Below are 24,189 nucleotides of genomic sequence, written 5' to 3'. Positions count from 1 at the left end.
TGAATGTGTTCGGGGGGGGGGGGCAGATGTGGACTCTCCCTGACGTGTCCGGCCGAGCGGAAAAAACGCTTCCAGGAACAAAAAAAAACCCGGCACATGTGTGCACGAGGTGATCCTAAAAAGAGCTGTTTATTCACAGGCGGACGACTCGAGCACGTCAGAAGTTTGTTTAAGATGGCGTGATCAGACGCCGCGGGGTTTTGAGGAGGAGAACTTCTTTTGGCGTCTGTTTTACTCCGACTTATTAGGGCCGCTGTTGGAAAAAATAAATACATAAATAAATAACGGAGCCGAGAGAAGAGGGGCAATATTCCGAGAACAAAAGTGGCAAATTTGTGAGTTTATAAAGTCATATATTAACGATGCTAACAACCGGCATTTATGCTACGATGGCTTATTAGGGCCCCAAAAAAAAACGGAGCCGAGACATGGGGCCGATATTCAGAGAAAAAACAAAACAGATTTGCTACTTTATTGCAATGCTAACTTTTTTATACCGGCTATATATATTTATGAAGTGGAGGAGTTTATAAAGTCATATATTTACGATGCTAACAACCAGCATTTATGCTACGATGGCTTATGAGCGCCCCAAAAAAAAGAAAAATGGAGCTGAGAGGGGCAATATTAAGAGAAAAAAACAGATTTGCTACTTCATTACAATGCTCACTTGTGTATATGGGCTATATATTTATAAAGTAGCAAATTTGCAAGTTTATAAAATCATACATTTACGATGCTAACAACCTGCATTTGCTAGCTAACATCCCATGAATGTACGCATTTATTTTCCCACTGAATACAACGTGTGACAACGCCTCGTTAAGGTCCTTTAAATGGTCAAATAAAGTGGTATTATTAAACATTCGGCACATTCTGTGTCCACCGTGTTTTAAGACGGAATTGAATTTCTAAATAATATGAATCTCTACAGATATGAAAGCAAACATTGATTCTCGTGCACACAGGAGAGAAAAACTAAAGGGGAAAAAATCCCAAATTGTCTCACACACACACTGAAATTTTGACAAGTTAATTGAGGCAGTCAATATCAACAAAGTGAAACAACTAATAGGATAGAAGGAGGATGAAAATGTAATCCCATGACGACGGGAGGGAAAACTTTCCAAATGCAGCGCTGGAGAAAAAAAAAACCCCTGTGTGATAAATGAGAGAGTCCGAACACGTACGGCAGCAGCAAACTAATCACCGGGAAGAACAATAGCAGAGCAAAGTCGATATAATGAATGTGTGTCTGTAGGTATACGGCTGCCGGCTCCACGGAGACGAAGAGTCCTGTTTTCATATAACAGCTTTTTTCAAAGAGCAGCGGCTGTCCGATAAAACTACACTCCCGTTTATCAGCATCCAAAGGTGCGTTGGAGGTCTGGAGGGTCCGTTTTGAGGTTTGGATCCTGATGCTGTAAAGCTGTGATTGCAACAAATTCAATACTATTTATTTTTGAACTCCTACGCCCTCTGAATTCCATCCTTTGCAGCACTGTCACAGTTTTCTCCTTGAGCCATCACTTTCTTATTTTTCCGTCCTACGCGGTGAAACAAGTCCTTAAAGAAATCTCACGGAGGAAAAGAGCCAGTCAGCTCTAAGCTGTCCGCTAAGACTAAGCTGTATGTCCACGATACGTCTGAGGCAGTGCTTACTTGCTCTGTCTGTTTGCTCAGCCTCACCAAAGCCTATTGTAGCTTGTTTTTTTTATATCTGTCTCTTCTTTTTACCCTCTTCCTGGAGAAAACTCCAGCTTTGAAAGGAAAATAGAAGCTTAAGGAGAAGGAAAAAATGGACGGGAGGGTAGTTTTTTATGAGAAAGAAACAGAAGACAGTCAGGAGAGTGTGTGTAGAAGTATTGATCGGAGCAGATGAACCTCGGTTTGGAGTCTTCCTTCCCTTTTCCTCTATTTCTTTTCCTCTTCTCTCTCTTTGTTTCCCCCTCCCTGCTCTCTGTCTTGTCTCACCCCGTCTCTGTCTCCCCTCCACCCGTCTCTCCCTCCCTCCTGGCTCGCCTCCCTCTCCTCCGCCTGCCTGCCCGCCTGCTTCCAAACACACAGCTCATTTCTGTCCGGCGGCGGCCGTCGCCCTGCCGGCTCCGCTGGAGGACCTGAGACACGTGGGCCGCCTGCCAACCTGGTTGTGTGTTTTGGATCAGTGGTGTCTTTATCCGGCGGCCGTGTGTGTGTGTGTGTGTGTGTGTGTGTGTGTGTGTGTGTGTGTGTGAGTGTGTGAGTGTGTGTGTGTGTGTGTGTGTGTGTGTGTATGTGTGTGTGTGTGTGTGTGTGTGAGTGTGAGCAGAGATCAGCTAATCGGGATGAGTGCTGAATGTGTCTCAAGCATCGTCTTAATCACACAAGGTCCTCGTGTGTAGATGAGAGCACACTCACGTAGAAATGTATTTTTTCTTTTGGAGATTCTCCTCCTGCCATGCTTAAACGCCGTGCACGTTTCCGCCTGCGAGCGTGCACGTGTGCAGGGAGGGAGGATGCGGGCCGGCGACCGAACCCCACTGGCAGCCCCATCAGTCTCCAGTAATTGAGTTATACTTTCCCATTTAATTCAGGAGCTTCCTGTGACCAAGAGGAAACTTTTTTTTTTTCCTGTTTTGCATTTTGTTTTTGCATTTCCCGACAAGCTTATTGACTCTGGGACAGCCGAGGCCTGCTGAATCCAGAACAGCCGACTTGTAATGGCTGGTCGTGTGTTTGACTATCAAGACTCCATGAAAAAGTTTGGATACACCTTCACCTTGCCCCTGAACATCTCTCTGTCTCTATATATACTGCGTTACTATAGTTTGAAACAACCTGTTCTTTTGTTTTCCTTCTTTCCTTCAATAAATTCACCACCAAATGTATTATTTACATGTTGAGTTTTATGAAGATGAATGACATGATTCATACTGACTTAGTCAAAGCAGTGTTACAATACTGTGGGAACCTAAATATCTGTTGAATTTTAATTTATTTTTCCAGTTCAGAAAAAGCATAAAGTGACCCCAGAGATGATTATTGAACCACGATGTAGTAATAGTTCATATTCCAGCTGCGTTATCGATCACTCCACACTAATACAAGAACTTTCTTCAAATCTGCACATTTTCATTTTAAGATTCCTTTTAATCCACGACTGCTGATTTCTTCTATTATTATTAATATTTTTATTATTATTATGAATCAGCTGGTGCTCGGATGGATCTTTGTGCCTTGCTGCCCGGTCTGGGAGATCCATGGTGCCGTTGTTTTGTATGAACGTGACTTGTTTTTTTAAATGACACCTTGTGTAAAGAGGACTCTCCCACCTGAAAGTGAAACACAATGAAACAGGTGACTGTAACCAATCAGCGTCCCAAACTTCTGAATCACAGCGTGCAAATAGAAATACTCAGACAAAGCCCGGTAGTTACAGCAGCGCCCAGGCTTTGTTTCTATTCACTGCTAATGGCTCCCTTTCTATCATCTCCTCCCTTTGTCTTGACCACCATCCTCCTCCTCCATCTTCCTCCATCCTCCTCCTCTTCCATCCTCTTCTATCCTCCTCCATCCTCCTCTTCCATCCCATCCTCCATCCTCCTCCATCCTCTTCCATCCTCCTCCTCTTCCATCCTCCTCCCCTCTCCTCCATCCAGGTGTTGCCGAGGTGATCGTTCTGGTGGGGGGGCGTCAGGCGATCGGGATGAGCCAGCGCTCCCTGACGGCAGTGACCTGCTTCAACCCTCAGAGCAGTAAGTGGTACCCGCTGGCCAGCCTGCCCTTCTACGACCGCGAGTTCTTCAGCGTCATCTCGGCGGGAGACAACATCTACCTGTCAGGTGAGCTACCCCACACACACACACACACACGCTAGTCATCATCTCGCTGCAGCGGTGAAAGTTCATCTCTGCATGGATTGCAGTGAAATATTGTCCTGACATCCCTGAGGATCCCCAGAGGATGAACCCCACTGACCTCGGTGATCCCCTCTTTTCATCTCCACGACCGTGAAGTTGACCTTTCGTGGGGTTTCTTTAGAGGTTTAAGGACTATTAGATGGATTGCCGTGAAATCTGAAGCAGACATTCATGATCCACTCGTGACTTTGGGTCATTTCATGCAGTCCATCAAGGTCAAAGTCCAGTTCACCCAATAACTCATGACTAAATACCTGCAAAACCACCTCAGCTGTGTCTGCTAATGAGCAAAATGACAGCATGAATGAAAGTGAGCATTTTCCTGAATTGAAAGTAAAGAATAAAACTGTGTTGGATGATGAAAAAGCGAACCGATGGGATGAGCTTTGGACTTGTGGTCCTGACCTCGTTTAATGAAGCCCCTCCCCCCATGACCTCTTTCTTTGACTTTATGACAAAATCTAATTAGACAACGTAAAGCTACTCAAACTTCTCGTGACCTTTCACGGAACAGTGAAAGACTTTTTAAAAGGGTGGCTGACCTCTGACCTCCCTCTTTGCTTACGCTTACTTTGAAAAGCTCTTCCCAACACTAGACCTCTCCAATTGTATTTCTTGGTATTGAATGTTTCTCCTATTTACTTTCTCTGGGGCCTTTTTTTTTATGACCTGACTTTTCTCTCTCTCCGTGTGGTTTTACAGTCGCTGCAGTGTTTGCGGTTTATTTTGTTCCACGCTGTGCACTCTGTGACTCCCTTTATGACACACCTTTAAGTCGCTCCTCCAGAGGTAGACTAGAATTTCTGCCTCCACGGTCCATTTGTGGGAGAATCCTGCACGGCTCTCAGACCTTGTCATTGCACCGTGGAAATGCAGCGGGATTTGTCCTGCGTGTACTCTTTTTTTAGATTTTACTCTCTCTCTCTCCGTCTTTTCATATAAATGTAAATTTGTGTTTGGGGCATTGGAAACAGGTACGCATGTGTCCACCGGGAGTCTGACGAACCCAGTGGGGAAATCAGAGGTTGTTCTCGCCAGCCAATCAACACGCTCCGGAGCCGGGTCACACGGCTGGCGTTTATGTGTCGGACGGCCGCTAACAGGTCGCTTTGGAGAGCGTTGGCTGGTTGACTCGTCGACACAGCTCTGGAAAAATGCCATATTATGGAGGCTATTCAATATTATACAATATATATATTGTATAATATTGAATAGAAAATAGTTTGACGAAAGAAACAAAAAGGGAAATATTTCAATATTGTCATCATCTCATATAGAAGTTATATAACCATAACTCCCAGGAGAAGCTGACAATATAACTTTGTGTTTCTTTTTAATCAACATTAATAATGACATTGATATGAAACCCACCTAGTATGTCCTCGTTTTTGTAAATTAAACCTTACACAATTTGAATCAGCGTCTGTTTGACCATCCAGCAACGTTCAGCTCTAAATGAAGGTTGTTACGAGGTGATAACGACAGGCTCCAGCGCATTTACATGCATATTACCCAAAAATCATGATTGCATGGCAAAAAGCCATCCATCTGTGACCGTTCATCTGGTTCAGGGTTGATGGGGGGCTGGAGCCGATCCCAGGGTTCACCTGGACTGGTCTGCAGCCAATCACACTCACACTTCCAGGCCATTTTAGAGTCATCCATTAACCTGCATGTCTCTGGACTGTGGGAAGAAGCCGGAACAAGAATATGCAAACTCCACGAAGAAGGCTTCCTTTAACACAGGTTTTTTTTTTCGTTCCCAATCCCTCACCAAGGTTGGTGTTTTGGTCCCACGGTCTTTATCTACACCCATGTGTCCGATCCAACTCATAAGGTCTTGATTGAAGACCATGGTTAGTTAATCAGTTGGATGAAGAGTCTGAGTGCTGGACCCTTCTTAGATAAGATTGAACCCCCCTGCCCTAAAGCATGGACTATCCTACAAGAACTCCATTTTTTTAATGAGTGTGTTTTTTCTGGTTCTAACTAGGGGTGGGTAAAAATATCGATACGGCAATATATCGCGATACTTTGCCGCCCAATACAATATCGATTTTTCAACTCCAAAGATTGATTTAAAAAAAAAAAAGATTCATGTTTAGACGCGTTGTGAATGCAGTACTTTATCCTTTTTCTTTATATTTTCAGTATTTATTCCAGTGAATTTCATGGGAATTAGTCAAATGGAGAGGCTGTTTTGAATGAAATGGTTTTGAATCAATTTGTCCTCTGATCAATATCATCTGATGTACATATACAGGTACTTGTGTTTTCATCTTTATATCGCAATATCGTGATATCATGATACGTATCGTATTATGACCAAAGTATCGTGATACATATCGTATCGTGACCAAAGTATCATGATACATATCGTACCGTGACCAAAGTATCGTGATACATACTGTATCGTGACCAAAGTATCGTGATACATATTGTATCATGACCAAAGTATCGTGATACATATTGTATCATGACCAAAGTATCGTGATACATATTGTATCGTGACCAAAGTATCGTGAGGTTCTTGCCGATACTCACTCCTGGTTCTAACCCAGGTAGAGTCACTCGACTAACCCGTATCCCTTCTGTTCCAGGGGGCACCGAGTCAGGAGTGATGGTGGCCGACGTCTGGTGCTACATGTCCCTGCTGGACAACTGGAACCTGGTGTCCCGGATGACCGTGGCACGCTGCCGACACAACAGCCTGGTGTACGACGGCAAACTCTACGCCATCGGAGGTCTGGGCGTGTCGGGGAACCTGGACCACGTGGAGAGGTAGGAGTCACGTAAATCAGACGGCTCCCAGCTGGCGACCCATCTCAAGTGGGGATGATTCTGCAAAATAAGAAAGAAAAGAAAGCCGGCGGATGCTGAGCAATCCAGTTTGAGCAAATAAATATTCACACGGCTCAGCGGAACGTGGCAGATGGCGTTGCGTTGTGCAGCATATTGCAAACGTGGTCGGACAGGTTCGTTGTTATTTTTCGGCGAGAGCGGAGGAAAAGGTGCCGAGGAATGAATCTGTATTAAACGGCCACAGCTGTGAGGGTTGTTGTGAGGAGGAGGAGGAGGAGGAGGAGGAGGAGGTTGGTTTGGAGAGGTGCACAAGTGTGAGGATTTTGCTTTCAGAGAGCCGAGTGTCTGATTCCCTCCACTTCAGCATCGACACTTCATTTGAAGGTTGTTCAGCTGGATCTATTCTGATTTCTTCTCCTGTATTTGTTCAAACTCTTCGGTGTTTTTGCCCTGTAACCTGTGCTTTAGGAGGCGCAGAGAGAGCGAGGGCTACTCTCTCTGCCTGCAGAACGAGATTAACCAAAGCAATCAAAAGAACATTACCGAGTATATTAGAGCAGGCCGCCGCCGCTCATTACGTCGCGGCTCAATTGATCTCCAAAGCTGTTCACAATGCACAACAGTCCTCCAAATGAAACAGCCTAATTTGATATTTCCCCCGTAATGCTGCCATATAGTGTCGTTATGACGAAGTGGGGGGGGGGGGGGGGGCAGATGGAATATTTGCCCCCGTAATGGAAGTGCATTTGCATGTGTTTCCTCTGCTGGTGCCCTTGTGTGCATTTTATGTATTTTTTTTGTTGTGTGAATGGAGAAGCTTCGTCCGCGGCGCCCTCAGCAACCGGACTCAATTATCAGCATTGTGAAACTTTAACCTACTTTCCCCTCTTCACTGCCAGAGGCCTCTTCTGCTTAAAATTACTGCTCGAGTGTGGCGGCTTGGGGGGGGAATAACCCACACACACACACACACACACACACACACACACTAGCTCTTAATGGTGGAGGAAGAGAACGCACGGCGCTGTAACACAAGAGGTCAGGGTCATATTCCTTATGCCTTATGTAAAAACCTACTAACCTGTCTGTCAAGCCAAATTGTCGGAGGAGTCAACAGCCTTGTTTCTAAGCAACCCCGGCTTTTACTTACTCTTTTTTTTTTCAGAAACAGCTATGAGGAGCAAAAGTCAAAATCGAGTCAGATGGTCTAAAGACTCTGTTTTCCAGGGATATAGGATGAATAAAGGAATACATTTGTGCTCCTGTATTATTGAAATACCAGTTTTTCTAATTAATTTTGTAAATGGATGTGATTATGTTTACTTTACGCTCCTTAAAACACCTTCCTGATGAAGTTTGAAGTCCTTCATGATGTCTAAAAGTAGGCGTGGGCTTTACAAATGCTGTATTCACTGGTGCAGATTTGCATTTAATATGTTCGCCGTGCTGATGGATGCCTCTACCATTGACTTTGTTGATGAATTGTCGTTTGATCAGCTGGCGAACGTTGGCAGGTGTGAGCTGGATGCACCTTTTATGGAGAGCAGAACATCTAAATGTATGAAATGTGAAGAGGGAGACAGCTGCGACGGAGGAAAAACAAAGGGACTCTTAAAGAGTAGAGATATTTAGCATCATCAGCAGTCTTCTCTGCAAATAAACTTCACCCTGAAGTTGAGTTTGGGAGGATTGGTTGCCTCTTCATTCAGATATCAGTATTCTGAGAAGCAGAACTAATGTGATGCATCATTTAAAATGAAAGTTTTTGTAGGGAATTAACTTCTAAAAACGTCGACTTTAAGAAACTCTCTTTCCTAAAAAAAAATAAATAAATAAAATGAAAGCAGCACAAGAGCTCCTCCACAATCTCAAGTGTTATTTATCTCCGTCAGAATGTAAACAGTGAACAGCAATCAGTCGTCTCTGTCAGTTACCTTTTCTTTTTTTTAAATTGAGTCTCATTGAGGAGCCGTATGGTCCCACTTACCAACAACTCCATCCAACCTGAAGCACGTCCATGCCCGATAGACTTTAATTAAACACCGTTGGAGAATTAAAGTGAGAATGCTTTGCCTCACTTTTGAAAAAAGAAACTAAAATGCACCTTTACTTATTTCAGTCGCTCATGGTGGAAAACGTCAGCTTATATTAGCAAAGTGAAGATTTTACTGAGTGAATTAAATAACGTTTGACTCTTTTTTAAATTGTGAATTCTAGCCACTGTTATGCAAGCGTTTCATAGCCTTGTTACCGTAAATCCTCTAATATAGGCCCGGGCCTTTATTTACCTCCGCCAACAGCTAGACTGGCAAATGTTAGAGACCGGCCTTTAATGGAATACAGGCCAATATTAGAGGATTTACGGTATATTTACGGTATATGCATGTGTGTGAGGAAGAATGAGCCATCTCAAAGCTTAAAGGTGCCATGTGTAGGATTTGGCGGCATCTAGTGGTGAGGTTGAAATTGCAACCAACTGAAACTGCTCATGTGTAGAAGAAGAAACTTGAAAACACAGATGGAGCTTCGTAGAGTCAGTGTTTGGTTTGTCCCTGCTGAGCCGCCGTAGAATCATGACCCGCGAGGAAGAAGAAAACGAAAACATATTCCGTTCCTGCCAGCAGATCCACTAAATGCTACGCACCGTCGCTTCATGGAGGGTTTTCTGACATTTCTAGGGATTTGACAATAACAGGCAAGCTGGTCTGTCAACTCAGCAGACAGATGCTGCCTGGAAAAGAGCTCGACAGATTAACAACAGAAGTTTATTTGATAAGACTCATAAAACAGGACTTTATTTAATTTCCTCAAATTAGTTTCTTTGTAATAAGACAGCACAGAAGCACACTTTGTATTATAATCAAACCAAGCTTGGGGACTTTTTCCCACCCGTAAAACAAAGAGGGAACTTTTTGTCACATCAGTGTAACGAGATAAAGGTTGATTATATAACGACAACATTTTCTCCTGCTCCTACGCACTGAAGTTAACTTCTACTCACATTCCACCTTAAAGTTTCATTTTTTTAATGGAAGACTATAAAGGTTACACTTGATTCGATGCATAAATCTCATGGCTGAGAGAGAATGCCAAGCATTTGAAGGCTATCACTTTCCTGAAAAGCATTTTGTTCCTATCAGCTTTTGATAAATGAGCCTCATTAGCTGCTGAGCCTTTATTTTGTCGCTAAACCAGCAGATCTGGCAACCTGAGACTCAGGTTGGCAGATCTGGCAACCTGAGACTCAGGTTGGCTTCTCCTGCAGCTCGCTATCGTCGGGCCAGAAGACTGAAGATATGGAGACTCCACCGGGGGGGAAGCAGCCAGGCCACAGCAGGACTAAACCCTGGACAGGGAAGATAAGGGCTACTCCAGTGTGTGTGTGTGTGTGTGTGTGTGTGTCGCCTCTGCACAAGGAGGAAGAACAACACAGGTCTGAAGTGTAACTGTAATATAGGGAGGTAATAACATTCGGAAATCATTAGTGTGTGTGTGTGTGTGTGTGTGTGTGTGTGTGTGTAGCTGCCTTGTTTGATATGCAGATGGCTGGCGAGGGATTGCGTCTGATGGCTGGGGAACGCCATGAAACGGCGTGACAGCCAGAGTTGATTTTGCGGCGCTCACGGGGAAAGTGATTGATGTGGAGATTGTTTCTGCATGCGGCCGATTATTATTATTTTTTATTTTTTTTGCATGCGTCTGCATTTCGTACTCATTGCTCCGTGAGCATATATCACTGTAAATATGTATTTATTTGTGCGTCCTCCTGCTTACATGGGCCCGAGGTCGTCTCACCTTCCAGCTCCGGTTCTCCTCATTTGTAGTCCTCACCTCCTCCTCCTCCTCCTCCATCTCTCCATCCATCTCACTGAGGGTTTCACGCTCCTAACCGTGAAATTCGCCTCCACATTCACAATTATGTCTTCAATCAGAGCCATCTGAAAGCCGGTAGGATGTGGCCTTTCTTCGGGAGCGGCGGGAGGTCCGATGAGCGCTGAAAGCGGGGCTCGTTCCTGTCTCCTGCTCCCGACACTAATCACCCACACATTTTTTAAGGGGGAAAGAGAGTCGAGGTTCAGGAAAAAGGCTTTTTTTTTTTAACTTGCAATCAGATTTCCCCCGGCCCCGCGTGCTGCTCAGCATGTTGATCCCTTCTTTTTTTTTGGCGTACCGATATGATTGCAGATATTGAATAATTCATGGGTGTCTTAATGATGTGTCAATCACAGACGGTTTTGTTTTATTTATCGTGCACTATGCTCAGGTTTGCGCGTCTTCCGAGCTCTATTGCGAGTTAATATTGCATGAAGACTGTTAGCAACATGACACTGAGTATAACAACTAGCTCTTCTCATCGGGGATGTTGTGCTGTTTGGCAAACAAGACTGGAGGAGGAAAAAAAGAGCAATTTCAAAGATCCTGTTTACTGGCTTTTTTCTTTTGACCCTGTATCTCTTTAGAAAGCTCCGATGTTCATGTGTTCATGAACTGGCACGTTTGTTGTGGCGTAGCATCGTCCCTGCACTTTACCACGGAGACGTACATCCAGGCTGGCGTGGAGCGCCGCTCCTCAGATTGATGGGTTTCTCCCTGAAGGTTGTTTGTTGAACTCTTTCTCGAGTGGCCTCGATCCTACATTTATCACAAACTCTCCTCCACTCACTTCTCCAGTTTTACGTCTTCTTTTGACGTGTGGTTATGCTTTTAAACCGGCATTATGGGCCAAGAATTTTCCAGAAACGTTGGCTGACACCGAATCATGGACCTCGCCGAGGAGCGGCGGAAGGCTCCCGGGAACGTTTCAGTCGAGTCAGCCGTGACCGGGAACATGCAGCGGGATGGAGAGTGTTTCTGGTGGGAGGTTTCACAGTCGAGGTCTTCTGTGGGGGCGGCTCCGCCAACCGGCAACTTCCTTAAGTACCGGCTGTCCGCAGGGCGCCGTGCATGCTGGGATTTCCAGTCACCCGGAGAAAAAGGTCTGAAGGAGATACTCCACGTATGAATCGTAGGGAGGGAAGAGGATACGTCTGCTCTTTGAGTCGTGGCGAGGACGGACGGACTTCCTTTTTATGTGCAGGCGAAGAAAGGAAACCACGGACTCCTGTGTTTTAACCCTAGAACAGAGACCAAGGACCCCCAAGGCCTATAGAGACCCCAGAGGGACCCCCAAGGCCTATAGAGACCGGTGGAGGGACCCCCAAGGCCTATAGAGACCGGTGGAGGGACCCCCAAGACCTATAGAGACCGGTGGAGGGACCCCCAAGACCTATAGAGACCAGTGGAGGGACCCCCAAGGCCTATAGAGACCGGTGGAGGGACCCCCAAGACCTATAGAGACCTGTGGAGGGACCCTCAAGGTCTCTAGAGACCTGGTGTAGGGTCCCCCAAGGCCTATAGAGACCGGTGGAGGGACCCCTTATTACATAATGTTCCTTATCAAACAGGCTGATAATAATAATGTGTACTGCAGCCTACAGTTCATGTATAACTACTTTGTAATGATGTATGTCAGGGCCGGCCCAAGCCTTTTTGGGGCCCTAAGCAGAACTTGAGTTGGGGCCCCCTCCCACCACAGCAGTCACCTCTGCTTGACGATTATTGACACAAATGTCACACTATTAGGTTCCATTATAAATTGTATTAATTATTAATCATATCACAAATCACATATCCTGTGATATTTATCTGAAGGCCCCCCGATCAAGCCCACTTTCTCACACGTACGACACGGTGACTTGATGATGGAGGTTGGTCTTCATCCATCCAGCTCTCTCTCTCTCTCTCTCTCTCTCTCGGAGACGGCGTGGAAATAATCAGCGGGGCGATGATGCTAATAACAACGGAGCGCCCCGCCGCTCCGCAGCCCCGGGTGGTCGGGATCCTGCAGAGTCGAGGAGAGAGAGAGGAGTAGCGAGCCAAGGAGAGTTTAGAGCCGACGGGAGGAGATGAGAGCCGAGTGTGGATGCGGCGGCCCCCAGGTGGGCCCCCGAGCTCCTCCACAATCAGTCACACTGGTAGACACCCTCCATCCTCTCAGCGAGCCCCTGCAGACTCCCAAACAGCAATAATGAACCCGCGTTGCTGTTGTGTCTTTCTTATGTGTCGGTCCGTTTCCACGTACTAGGTCAGACGGCGCCCAAGGCTGGATTCAGAGGGAGGGGGTGGAGCCGGCAGCATGGCGGCGTGGTCGGGGACAGCGAGCCCCCCCCCCGCCCCCCCGCTGAGGCGGTTCTCCCCTGCCGAGCTAATCCTCTGCTCCTTAGGATTAACCAACTTCACAGCGCTGGCCCCCACTGTGCTGTCACGGCAGCGCTTCACCCTCCAACCCTGGCCCATCCGCCACCACCACCACCTCCTCCACCACCTCCTCCTCAATACACCCTCATTACCCCCCCACCCTCCCCTCTGAAACGTCAGTGCTGATTTTCACCTCTCACATCTCCGTCTCCCTTTTTACACAATATAATTCACTACAAATCCTGATTGCCACACATCAGCGCTCACCATATTTCACACCGCGCTGCTTTGAGCTGCGGAGGTTTAGAAATGTTTTAATGTACCTCTCTCTCTCTACAATCCGGGCATCCATTAGTCTCCTGTCACACCGCCACAATGTGGGAATCAAAACTTTTTATTTGAGCTGTATAATCCATCACAATGAATGTCGGGGCTTTTTTTATTCATCTGTGCCAAAGCTACGTCACACTTAATAATGCAGCGTGGACATTTTAAATGCAGCTCAAACCAGCTGATAAGCAGTAAAGCTGACATTATTAGTCAATTATTTATTTGTGAGGGTTTGACAGCATATTCAATTTGATGATCAATTAATAGGAAGTTGTCAAATATCCTGTGGAATAAACAGCTTTTCTGTATTTGGGGCGGTTTTGCCGAAGCTCCACGTACACTCGGGGGAATATGTGATGGGCATTTGTATAGCGCTTTTCAAAGGTTTTCAAAAACACTTAGCATATAAATAAAAATAAAACATAGTAATAGTCACAGGTTAGATAGACCAAACAATTAATTAATAATTAAAAAAAGCAGATAAACGGATAACGGAGTGGGGAAAATACCTCGACATTGACGGAGAATAATGCAGATTGCAAATTAAAAAGGTGTACGTGATTAGTAATGAAGGAGCCGGTCGAGTCCTTTAAGCCTGTCTGAGAAGTCATTAGTGGCCTGATTAAAACCACCACCATCCTCCTGAGCGGCTCATTTAAAGTCCCCGTGTTTTTACGACTTCTTTTTAAACCTCACGTATTACACTGTGTGAATATGTGTGTGTCGTCTGCGTACGACGGGAGCGTATACTGTCATTTCACAGCTAGAGAGAGCGAGTGGGCCCCGAATCAGGCAGATCATCACGCCTCTCTCATATTCTCCTCCATCTATCCTCCCCCATGGTTTCCTCTTTTACCCACAATCCCCAGCCTCCTCCGGTACGCTCTGTCCCGTTGCTCCTCCATCTCCTCACAGCGCTGATTAGGTGGGCAGGAGGAGTGGTGTATTTTTCGCGAAGGCCGGCGATGTCAAACACGTCTGGAGCGAAGACAGCAGCGTCTCATCGTCGGCGTCTAATGGGGTGCTGACTCTGGCGAGATTATGCAAAGAGGGCCGAGTTATGGAGGAACGCTGGCGAGTGGCGGCGGCGGCGGTGGCGGGTGTTATGGCATTAGGGGGAAAGCAGAGAGAGAGGCATGCGGGTAATGGGTTGTGCATGCCGTATGCTGGCACTTCGGACAATTTGCAACCTTTTACCAACGGGCTCAGTCATTTTCTTTCACTTTGGGTGCCTTTTTTACGAACCCCTCTTTCACCTTTCATCCCTCTCACAGGGGCAAAAAAAAAAGGTTACATTCTGCCTCACATCAGTCAGTCAGGCTGCAGCGGCACCTCGCCGGCTAATTATCAGTGGTTAGGATGTGACAGATGCCGCCGAGATCGTTGGCAGTCAGTTCTCGTCCCACACACACACACACACACACACACACACACACACACACACACACACAGGAGGGAGCAACACCTGACCTTTAGAAAGCATAGCCCTGGCAAACCATCGCAATATCCAGACACGGCACCTCTTCTGCACCCAGGGAGGGATCGACACTGGAGGTGGGAGGGTGAGCTGTTATATATAGATTTGTCCTGTGTGAGTGTGTGAGTGTATGTGTGTGTGTGTGTGTGTGTGTGTGTGTGTGTGTGTGTGCACGACCAAGGTGAAGGTGCTCGCAGCAACATGAGGAAAGTGCAGACGCGTTGCTATTTTCAACTTTTCGTATAGGTCTTTCTAGTGTGTGTGTGTGTGTGTGTGTGTGTGTGTGTGTGTGTGTGTGTGTGCGTGTGCGTGTGCGTGTGTGTGTGTGTGTGTGTGTGAACCAGAAAGCGTTTTCATTTATTTGAAATGGCAAACGTGGGAATCATTTATTTATGGTTCCATTCAGACGAGTCAATAGGAGCCCGCCTCGCCGAAGACCTTCTAATATTTTCTTAAAGGTATAATGTGTCGACACATTATCGGATGCATTTGTAAACACGGCGTTTCGAAATTCACCGTTCCTCCGCCGCTCGACGAGAGAGCGGGCGGGCGAGAGAGAGATCGCAGCGATGGTCGAGCGAGCTAGAGGGTGAATGGAGAGAGAGGGGCCGACATTACGTTAGAACAAAGCGGAGTCAGTAGAATAAAACGTTGTTGTCTGATTGTTTCGAGGCAGTTATGTTTCACATCTCCTCACAGACTGGCGGGAAGGTGTAGGATACGTAATGAATGCACATCCTGCTGTGGCCTGCCTGCTCTCTCTCTCTGTGGACTGTGAGCCTCATAAGATGATTGGAAGGATATTTTTAGGATCAGTTTTCTTTCCTCAAACCTGCTTTTGCTTGATTTGCTTTTCCTTCGTTTTTCTGATATTTGTTCTTGTTTCTTTTTAATAAAAATGTTTAGTACGTTTTCATACAGAACATACAAACTTCTATTGGTTTTCAGTATTGCCACTGTTTAAGTACTAGCCAGCAGTAACATTAACCAGATGTTTGCTTCCTAAAGATACAATATAATCAACAAACCATATTTAAGCAACAAGCTATTGGTTGTCAATTTTTTCGGGCGTCGCCCCGTCCCGCCTCCGCGGCGCCGCCATCAACGCGGGGGCTTTCTTTGTTAATGAAGTGGGGGTCTCGGTTCTTACATCGCCCGTCTAGTTTTTGAAGAGCGCGGAGCAATAATTGGTGTACGACCTACACCTCCGGCGGCACTCGTGTCCCCGGTCCTACGTGACATTCCCATCCAATTAAATCTCCGTCTGCACACACACACACACACACACACACACACACACACACACACACACACACACACACTCACTCGCTCACTCACTCACTCACTGTTATCACGGCTCGCCCACTTCTCTTCCTGCTAGTCTTTCAAGGTGCCTTTTTTTTTTCAGTCGACACAAGTGTTGTACTTTATCCACACACAAGAATAACTTTATCTACTCGGAGTGTGTGTGTGTGTGTGTGTGTGTGTGTGTGTGTGTGTTTGAGGAAAGCAGGCTTCTTGCTGTGAATGAGTTCATTCGAGGGATTATAGGTAAATCTGTGTGGCCAGTGGATGGATTATCTGAAGGTGACACCGGGGTGACGCTTGCGTGTCCATCTGTGTTTGTGTACCTGTTGTCCGTGTGTGTTTGTCCGTGTGTGTTTGTCCGTGTGTGGCGGTTCACGCGTGCCGTGAACACGTACGTCTGCGTTATTAGCCGGAAATATGCTGCGATCCATCAGAGTTAATGAGATGTGTGTGTGTGTGTGTGTGTGTGTGTGTGTTCTCTCCTACAGTGATGACACTGTAATGTGTTTTGTGTGTGTGTGTGTGTGTGTGTGTGTGTGTGTGTGTGTGTGTGTGTGTGTGTTGGCTGACCTTGACTCCAGTCTGTCAGACGAACACACTCCGAGGCCGCTCGCTCGTATGGAGACCGAGACGCCCAGATGTCATCGTGCAACAATCTGTCATGTGTGTGTGTCAGGTGTGTGTGTCAAGTGTGTGTGTCAGGTGTGTGTGTCATGTGTGTGTGTCAGGTGTGTGTGTCATGTGTGTGTGTCATGTGTGTGTACTGCAAGCAAACAACCGGCTCGATGCCCCGGCGAGTTGAACGAGGGAGAGAGAGCTTTGGGAGTTCATAAATGCGTGTAGGCGTTTTTCTTCTAAAAGGGTCACGAGCTAAAAAAACCAACCTGTAGTTCCGATGTAGCGTCGTGACTGAACTGAGAGCGATATATACTTTTTGCACTTTGTAAGTCGCTTTGGATAAAAGCAACTGCTAAATGCCTCGAATGTAAATGATAAGTGGCCACTACTAAGAACTGTATTAAGTCGGGTTGCATCACACACACTAGCTCTCTTACGTAGAGATTGTTACTGAATGTTTGCACCCAGAAAACAAACAATAATGTTGGCAGAATGATAACAGAAAAACTCTGTGACTGTGAGAGTGTGATGGAAAGCCGTATGAGCCGAGGTAGAAAAAAAAGAGAAAAACAAAAAACGTGTTGTTGCTATGACAACAAGTGAAAGCTACCGCTAGCATCTTAGCCCAACCGCCCGTACATTCACAGGACGTTTGCTAGCATAGATGTTGTTTGCATCGTAATAAACTTGTAAATTTGCCACTTTATAAACAAATTTGCAAGTTTCTAAAGTGGAAAAGTTGCAACATTTTCTCTCTGAATGTTGCCCCCCTCTCTCGGCTGCGTTTCTTTACTTTTTTTTCCTACAGTGGCCCTGATACACCGTCGTCCCCTCTGGAGACGGTAGATGTCTTCATCATTTTATATGATACTTCCTGATACGAACTGTGTTAAAAAGTTTCTGCGACTTCTCCCCGGACGAGACGTCAAAACCAAAACGATCCTCTTCCTCACACGATGCAAAAATACCCAAACATTTGCATTCGGAGCAAACCTTCCTCTGCGAGGCGGGACTCGGTGGATTTCACCGTCAGACATTGATTAGCAACCCGGGGAGAGAGAGAGAGAGAGAGGGAGAGAGAGAGGGAGAGAGTGAGAGAGAGAGAGAGAGAGAGAGAGAGAGAGAGCAGGTACAAACAGCTGTCACATGCAGAGAGCATCAACACACAGGGAACAGAGTCGCATACAAACGAGTTCAAATTAGTCATCGCAAAAAAAAAAGCTGCTGTTTTTGTTTTCATGTCTGACAATTTGCGCACCGCTGTCGTCGGGGAAACAGAGCGTGTGTGTGTGTATGTGTGTGTGTGTGTATGTGTGTGTGTGTGTGTGTCACAGCTGCCATGTTTGACCGACGTAAAAAAAAACATCACATCAAATTGCATATTAGGTGAAACGCTGAGATGCTAAACGGATGGCTGTTAACCTGATAGATCCCCGTTTATCATTAGAAGCAGACGTTTCTCTGCAACCACATGTCATCACGTTACACCGTTAAAGGAGGAACCTTTACAGAACAAAACAGAACACAACAAACCCCGATGTGTAGGAAAATAGATTGAATCAAACTTTACAATATCTATCGGAGAAGCTGTGGCAAAAAGAGTGCAAATATGTTTTTCCCCGTCTGTTACGAAATAAACATTCTGGAAATGAATTAAAACTCCTACGCAGGTTATTGAGAACTGCAGCTAAGAAACTCCGCCTCCACGTAACACCTGGAAGTCACATGATGCACAGAAATATCCGGAAACAAGAATATTTGCAACGTTGGGAGTAAAAAAAAATAGATTAAATACAAGTATCATGATTAAATACTATTTAATGATTCAGCTTCTATTCTTTATTTTTATTATTATCGTATTTTAGATATTTTTTCTACATTACTATAATTTTTTTTACAACACTAATAAGTATGGAAAAAACGATGTGTAAGGAAATATAAATGTATGTTAACTGTAATACATCATTTAAAATATTAAACACAACATACAACATGGGTTTGAGTCCAGAACATCAGTTGTAGAAAAATGCATCTGTAACAGATTTTTTGACTTTTATCCACACACACCACATCGTGGATTGACAGCGTGTGTGTGCTGCAGGTTTCTGTACGTGTGCACGTGTATGTGTGCACGTGTATGTGTGCACGTGTACGTGCACTTGCAAAATGTGTGTGAGAGACGTCGTGGTTTGGAGACCGGACTGTGTGGAGGTGTGGAGGCCTCGCCTCTGTGATGTGCTCTGACACACAGATGGCAGCTGACACAGCACAGACTCTCACTCCTCCTCCTCCTCCTCCTCCTCCTGCTCCTCCTCCTCCTCTCCAAAATGGATGTTCTGTCTCTCCGTCTATCCATTAACATGATAGACATCCAAATTAACGGCGAGAAACAAAGAAATATCACCGCTTTCTCCCTTTCCTGGTTTTCTTTCCTCGTCTTCATCCCTCACGTTTGACTTCTTTGACCCCGTTTTTCTTTGACCTCTCTCAGGTGTGAGTGAAGCATTTTTGGATGAGATAATATTAGCAAATATGCAAAAGGAGCAGGAAGTCACAGCCGAATGATTTCAAATGAACACCCACAGTCATCAAAGAGCTTCCTTTGTCAAAAACAGCCCACCTGCTCCGTACAAAAGTGCTGCTAAATGCTTTAAAATGAAAAGTTTGGCAGACTATTCCAACCTGATTTCTTCTCCCCCTCCTATCATCACTCTATAAACTGGTTTACGATGCGCTGTGCCGTCGTGATCCCTCCCCCCCAACATTCTTGGCAAACCTGAAACACGTTAATGTTTAGCAAATGATGCCTATATTTGTGTGCAGATTGTCTTGAACGTCCTCCAGACGGGAGCTGATTCACGTGGCCCTGTTTTCTTCCAGCCAAATCACAACCTCTCAGTTCATTACCGACAGGGAACAGAGAGGCTGAGGGATTGATGCACTCTGCGCATATATATATATATATATGTGCATATACGTGAAATTTCTCTCTTGTGCATCACAGGCAGTGTCTGAAAAACGCCTGTCGTGTGCATATATCACAGCGTAGCGAGGTCTCCCGCTTTAATTACGCCCGACTTCCAGATGGGCGAGCTTGCAAAAAAACTTTGCGTTGGAATAAGACAGTTGGTGTCTTTTATAGTTCCTGATTGTTTAGTTACTCCATGCATAAATTCTCAGTGACTCACAGGTTTCATATGATTCATCTTTGAAATCAACAGAGGGAAGAGAAACTCGGTGTTTGCCTATTACGTAAACCAGAAGAACACATAAATACAAGATTAAAAGTCTTGCAGCAGCACCGTGAAGCACGGCTTTGTGGAAATGCTGATGTTTAGCAGGTTTGTTTACGATGTCAGAATACATTTTTAGGACCAAATAGTTTAAATAAAAGGCTTCGGACCGGCCAGATGATTCACTCAGAATGAAGTGATCCGCTGAGTTGCAGATATCTCCTTCCCAAAGTGAGTCTATGGAGAAAAGGTATTTTTGGGCTCATGGGGAAGACGGTTGTAGTTCCACCTTTTGGCCACTGTGAAAGCCCGGCGCTCTTTCAGGCGGCAGCGACAATCGGTGCCGAGAACGCCTGTAGTTCCTCAAATGGCCACTTGAGGTTAGGCTCCATCAGCGAAAGTCCATCCTTGTTCAATCCTCCAAATTTACAGCAGATATAAATAATAGATGTGTTTCCAGCCCCAAAAAAACGGCTGTTTTTCTTCTTTTAGCTAATAAATCCATTCACGACAAACAGCGGTGAATCTTTCTATAAACACCAGTTTAAACCATGTTAAACCTTTAAAAGTTGTACTTTAATTCAGGCAGCTTTGAAAGAAAGCTAAACAGCTAAAAGCTTTGTGAGCTGTTTGAAACTGAAGGATTTTAATTGCTAGTGTGTGTGTGTGTGTGTTGTGGGGGGGTTGTGGGGGGGGGTACTGCAGCTATTGTTAGGCGGCGAGTGTTTTCATGGCGTTCCAGTGTGGTTTTCAGCTTTCAGCGTGGTGATGATGCTCTCCTTCGCCGCGTTAATGGCTCTATTTTTTGTGTAGAATGTGAGTGGTTTCGTTATCCGATCGAGGCGTGTTTATTTTTATTTATTTATTACCCGCTCTGCTTTCTCACTCTTTATATGCTGTAGTTTGTATCTCAAGGGAAATGGATATGTGTCAGTATCTCAGAGACTGACAGCCCATCTATTAAAAGTTGATCATGTGTTTGTGTGTGAAAGGTGTGAGAATCATCCTATGCTCCCCTGCAGGTAGCTTCGTAGTGGAGTGCATTATTTTCCCTTCACTATGTAGGTTGTGGGTTTAAATATGGAGGTGGTCATCTCAGCTGTTCCCATAACAAAAAATAAAAAACCACCAGACCGAGCAAAGCCAGTGGAAGCTTGCATAACTTTACTGCTTTCCTGCCTCCGTTCATGTTAAAGCTCTGACTCATGTAGGATTTTCCTCGTTAGCGTTGCAAAGCGACGGCCCGAGGGCCGATAATCTCCGTATGCTCCGCATCGTCTCTGCACATCTGCCGTGATGTCATCACTGAGTGACATATTCTGAGCTGACGAAAGCCCACGTCCAGACTCAGAGATGGCTTCTTAAGAAACGAGACCTTTCCTTGTTGGGCTGCAGCAGAATAACAATCTTTAAGAAAAAATGATGTACTTTATAAAGGAGACATAAATGGAGATAAAGAGCTCCTCCAACGGGTCATTGATTACAAGTAATGTTATGTGGGGTAACTACCTAACCACTAACCCTACTTCCTACCTACCTACCTACCTACCTACCTACCTACCTACCTACCTACCTACCTACCTACCTATTTACCTATCTACCTACCTACATATCTGCCTACCTACCTATCTACCTATTTACCTATCTACCTACCTACCTTCCTATCTGCCTACCTATCCATCTACCTACCTACCTACCTATCAACCTACCTACTTACCTACATACCTTCCTACCTACCTACCTACCTACCTACCTACCTACCTACCTACCTACCTACCTATCAACCTACCTACTTACCTACATACCTTCCTACCTACCTACCTACCTACCTACCTACCTACCTACCTACCTACCTACCTGCCTACTTACCTACATACCTTCCTATCTGCCTACCTACCTATCTACCTATTTACCTATCTACCTACCTACCTACCTTCCTATCTGCCTACCTATCCATCTACCTACCTACCTACCTACCTACCTACCTATCAACCTACCTACCTACCTACCTACTTACCTACATACCTTCCTACCTACCTACCTACCTACCTACCTACCTATCTACCTACCTACATACCTTCCTATCTGCCTACCTACCTACCTACCTGCCTACTTACCTACATACCTTCCTATCTGCCTACCTATCCATCTACCTATCTACCTACCTACCTACTTACCTACATACCTTCCCACCTACCTACCTACCTACCTATCTACCTACCTACCTACCTTCCTATCTGCCTACCTGCCTACCTACCTATCCATCTACCTACCTGCCTACCCACCTATCCATCTACCTACCTACCTACCTACCTATCTACCTACCTACCTACCTTCCTATCTGCCTACCTGCCTACTTACCTACATACCTTCCTATCTGCCTACCTACCTACCTACATACCTTCCTATCTGCCTACCTACCTACCTACCTATCCATCTACCTACCTACCTATCCATCTACCTACCTACCTACATACCTCCCTATCTGCCTACCTACCTACCTACCTATCCATCTACCTACCTGCCTACCCACCTACCTACCTACCTACCTTCCTATCTGCCTACTTGTCATATGTAGTTATCGGGTTGTAAATATAGTCGGCAGACAGACCAATGAAGGCTTTAAAGGATAAACCTGACATATTCTATATGAAAAAGATCCTAACCGACGGTGAATTGATCTTATTAACAAGTATTGCCTCTGTATCACATCCATCTGTTATCAATGAGCCAAACAGTTTTTGCTACTTCATTACTGAATATGGGCACTTTTGTTTATTTTGGGTGAACTGCACATTACATCATCAGCTGTAAAAAGTCTTACACTGAACAATGTGACTGAGTGCACTGCCACGGCACTGAAGTGTGATTGGTGATCAGAGCTGGGAGGGTTTTCATTTATTGTTTATTACACAAGGACAATACATACATTACCACCAGTAATTGGGAAATGTGATGTATATAAGACGTCTAGCTTCAGCTAATTTGCAGTCTTTGTCCCTGGAATAAAAAGCTTATTCATTCGAGATACGGGAGCTCCTCCTCCTCATCATCTTCATCATCTTTTCTATTACAGCCATGGAGTCGCCCGCACCAGTAAATGTCACTCAGGCACGTTGAAAAGCATTCAGAGATGGAGCGCTTTGTTGCTTTAGGTCATTTTGTGGGATTTGGCGACATTTAAAAAAAAAAAAGAACCACTCACATTTTAGGGCTTTTATTGCTCGTGTCAGAGCAGCTGTAGAATGACAGGAAAGGACTCAGTCATGGGCTGAGCTAGACGTCCACCCCTGTTAATATCTTTAAATGGACAGTAAAATCAAAGCAGATATGCAAGATGTTGCTTCATATGCACACACCTATTTGATCTGCCTGAGGCATAATAAACCAGCCACACAATACCCATAAATATGTGGTTTTATGTGTGAATATGCCATTCAGATCCACTCCTGCTGTCGTATATAACACCAGGTATTCATACTCTCTCCCATACTGCAGCTTGCAGACCAACATATTAAAGTTGGATCTATATCTTCGCATGAAGATGGCAAATCCGTCTGCTGTCGACATAAACAAACATGGCAGGTGTGACGGTACATTTCCACGGCAGCTGTTCAAATTCACCTGTTGTTGTTGTTCTCATCGTGGTTCTCATCCAGATGGGTCAGAACAAAGGCCAGAGGGACGTTAGCTAGTGCTCTTCAAGTCTACGTTTATTTACGATACACATACTAGAATTAGAAAAAATCCTGTTTAAAGGAGCAATATATGTTGTCAGAACATAAATATAGCAGCAAACACCTGTTATAGCTTCATAAAGATAAAGTGGCGTAGCTGAGCAGAGAATGAAGCCGCTGTCCCGCTGTGTGTGTTGTTGTCTGAGCTTCTCTGTGCTTAGTTTTTACAAAGCCGGACATGCTTTAAGTGCATAGTCTCATCATTTTCACCTTAAAGTCAAGCCTGATGTTGACTTCCACATAACAGAGTGATATAGTTTGTTAATTAAACCCTGGGCTCAGATCAGCGCTCGGTATCGGCATGCAGGTCCCGATATCGGTGTCGGGATGGTTTTTCCACCTGGTTGCCGTTGAATTGTCGCTGATTTGTTGTCGTGTCAGTCACAGTGCGTGCTGCGAGAATTAGCTTGTTTTTCTTCCATCCAGATTGCATTACATGCTCATCGGCACATCTAGCCCATCTAGCCCCCCCCCCCCCCCCCTCACAAAGCAGCAACACAATCCTCCATTGTTTGCTCCGTTGTAACCCCGGCAGCAGCGTTTTGGAG

The 24,189-nt window shown here is 45.3% G+C and overlaps 1 protein-coding gene across 2 annotated transcripts in view; it reads left to right on the top strand.

Moving 5' to 3' along the window:
- Positions 1-24,189, top strand: part of klhl29 (kelch like family member 29) — a 193,622-nt gene that overhangs the window by 150,209 nt on the left and 19,224 nt on the right. For both annotated transcript variants that reach the window (XM_084030725.1, XM_084030726.1), the window contains exons 11-12: positions 3,639-3,821; positions 6,500-6,680. In XM_084030725.1, coding sequence (XP_083886851.1) covers positions 3,639-3,821; positions 6,500-6,680 — 364 coding nt within the window. The remainder of the gene's footprint in view (positions 1-3,638; positions 3,822-6,499; positions 6,681-24,189) is intronic.

Source organism: Eutrigla gurnardus, assembly GCF_963514095.1.
Source record: "Eutrigla gurnardus genome assembly, chromosome: 16".
Taxonomy (NCBI): domain Eukaryota; kingdom Metazoa; phylum Chordata; class Actinopteri; order Perciformes; family Triglidae; genus Eutrigla; species Eutrigla gurnardus.
This window is presented reverse-complemented; position numbering and strand designations above follow the sequence as displayed.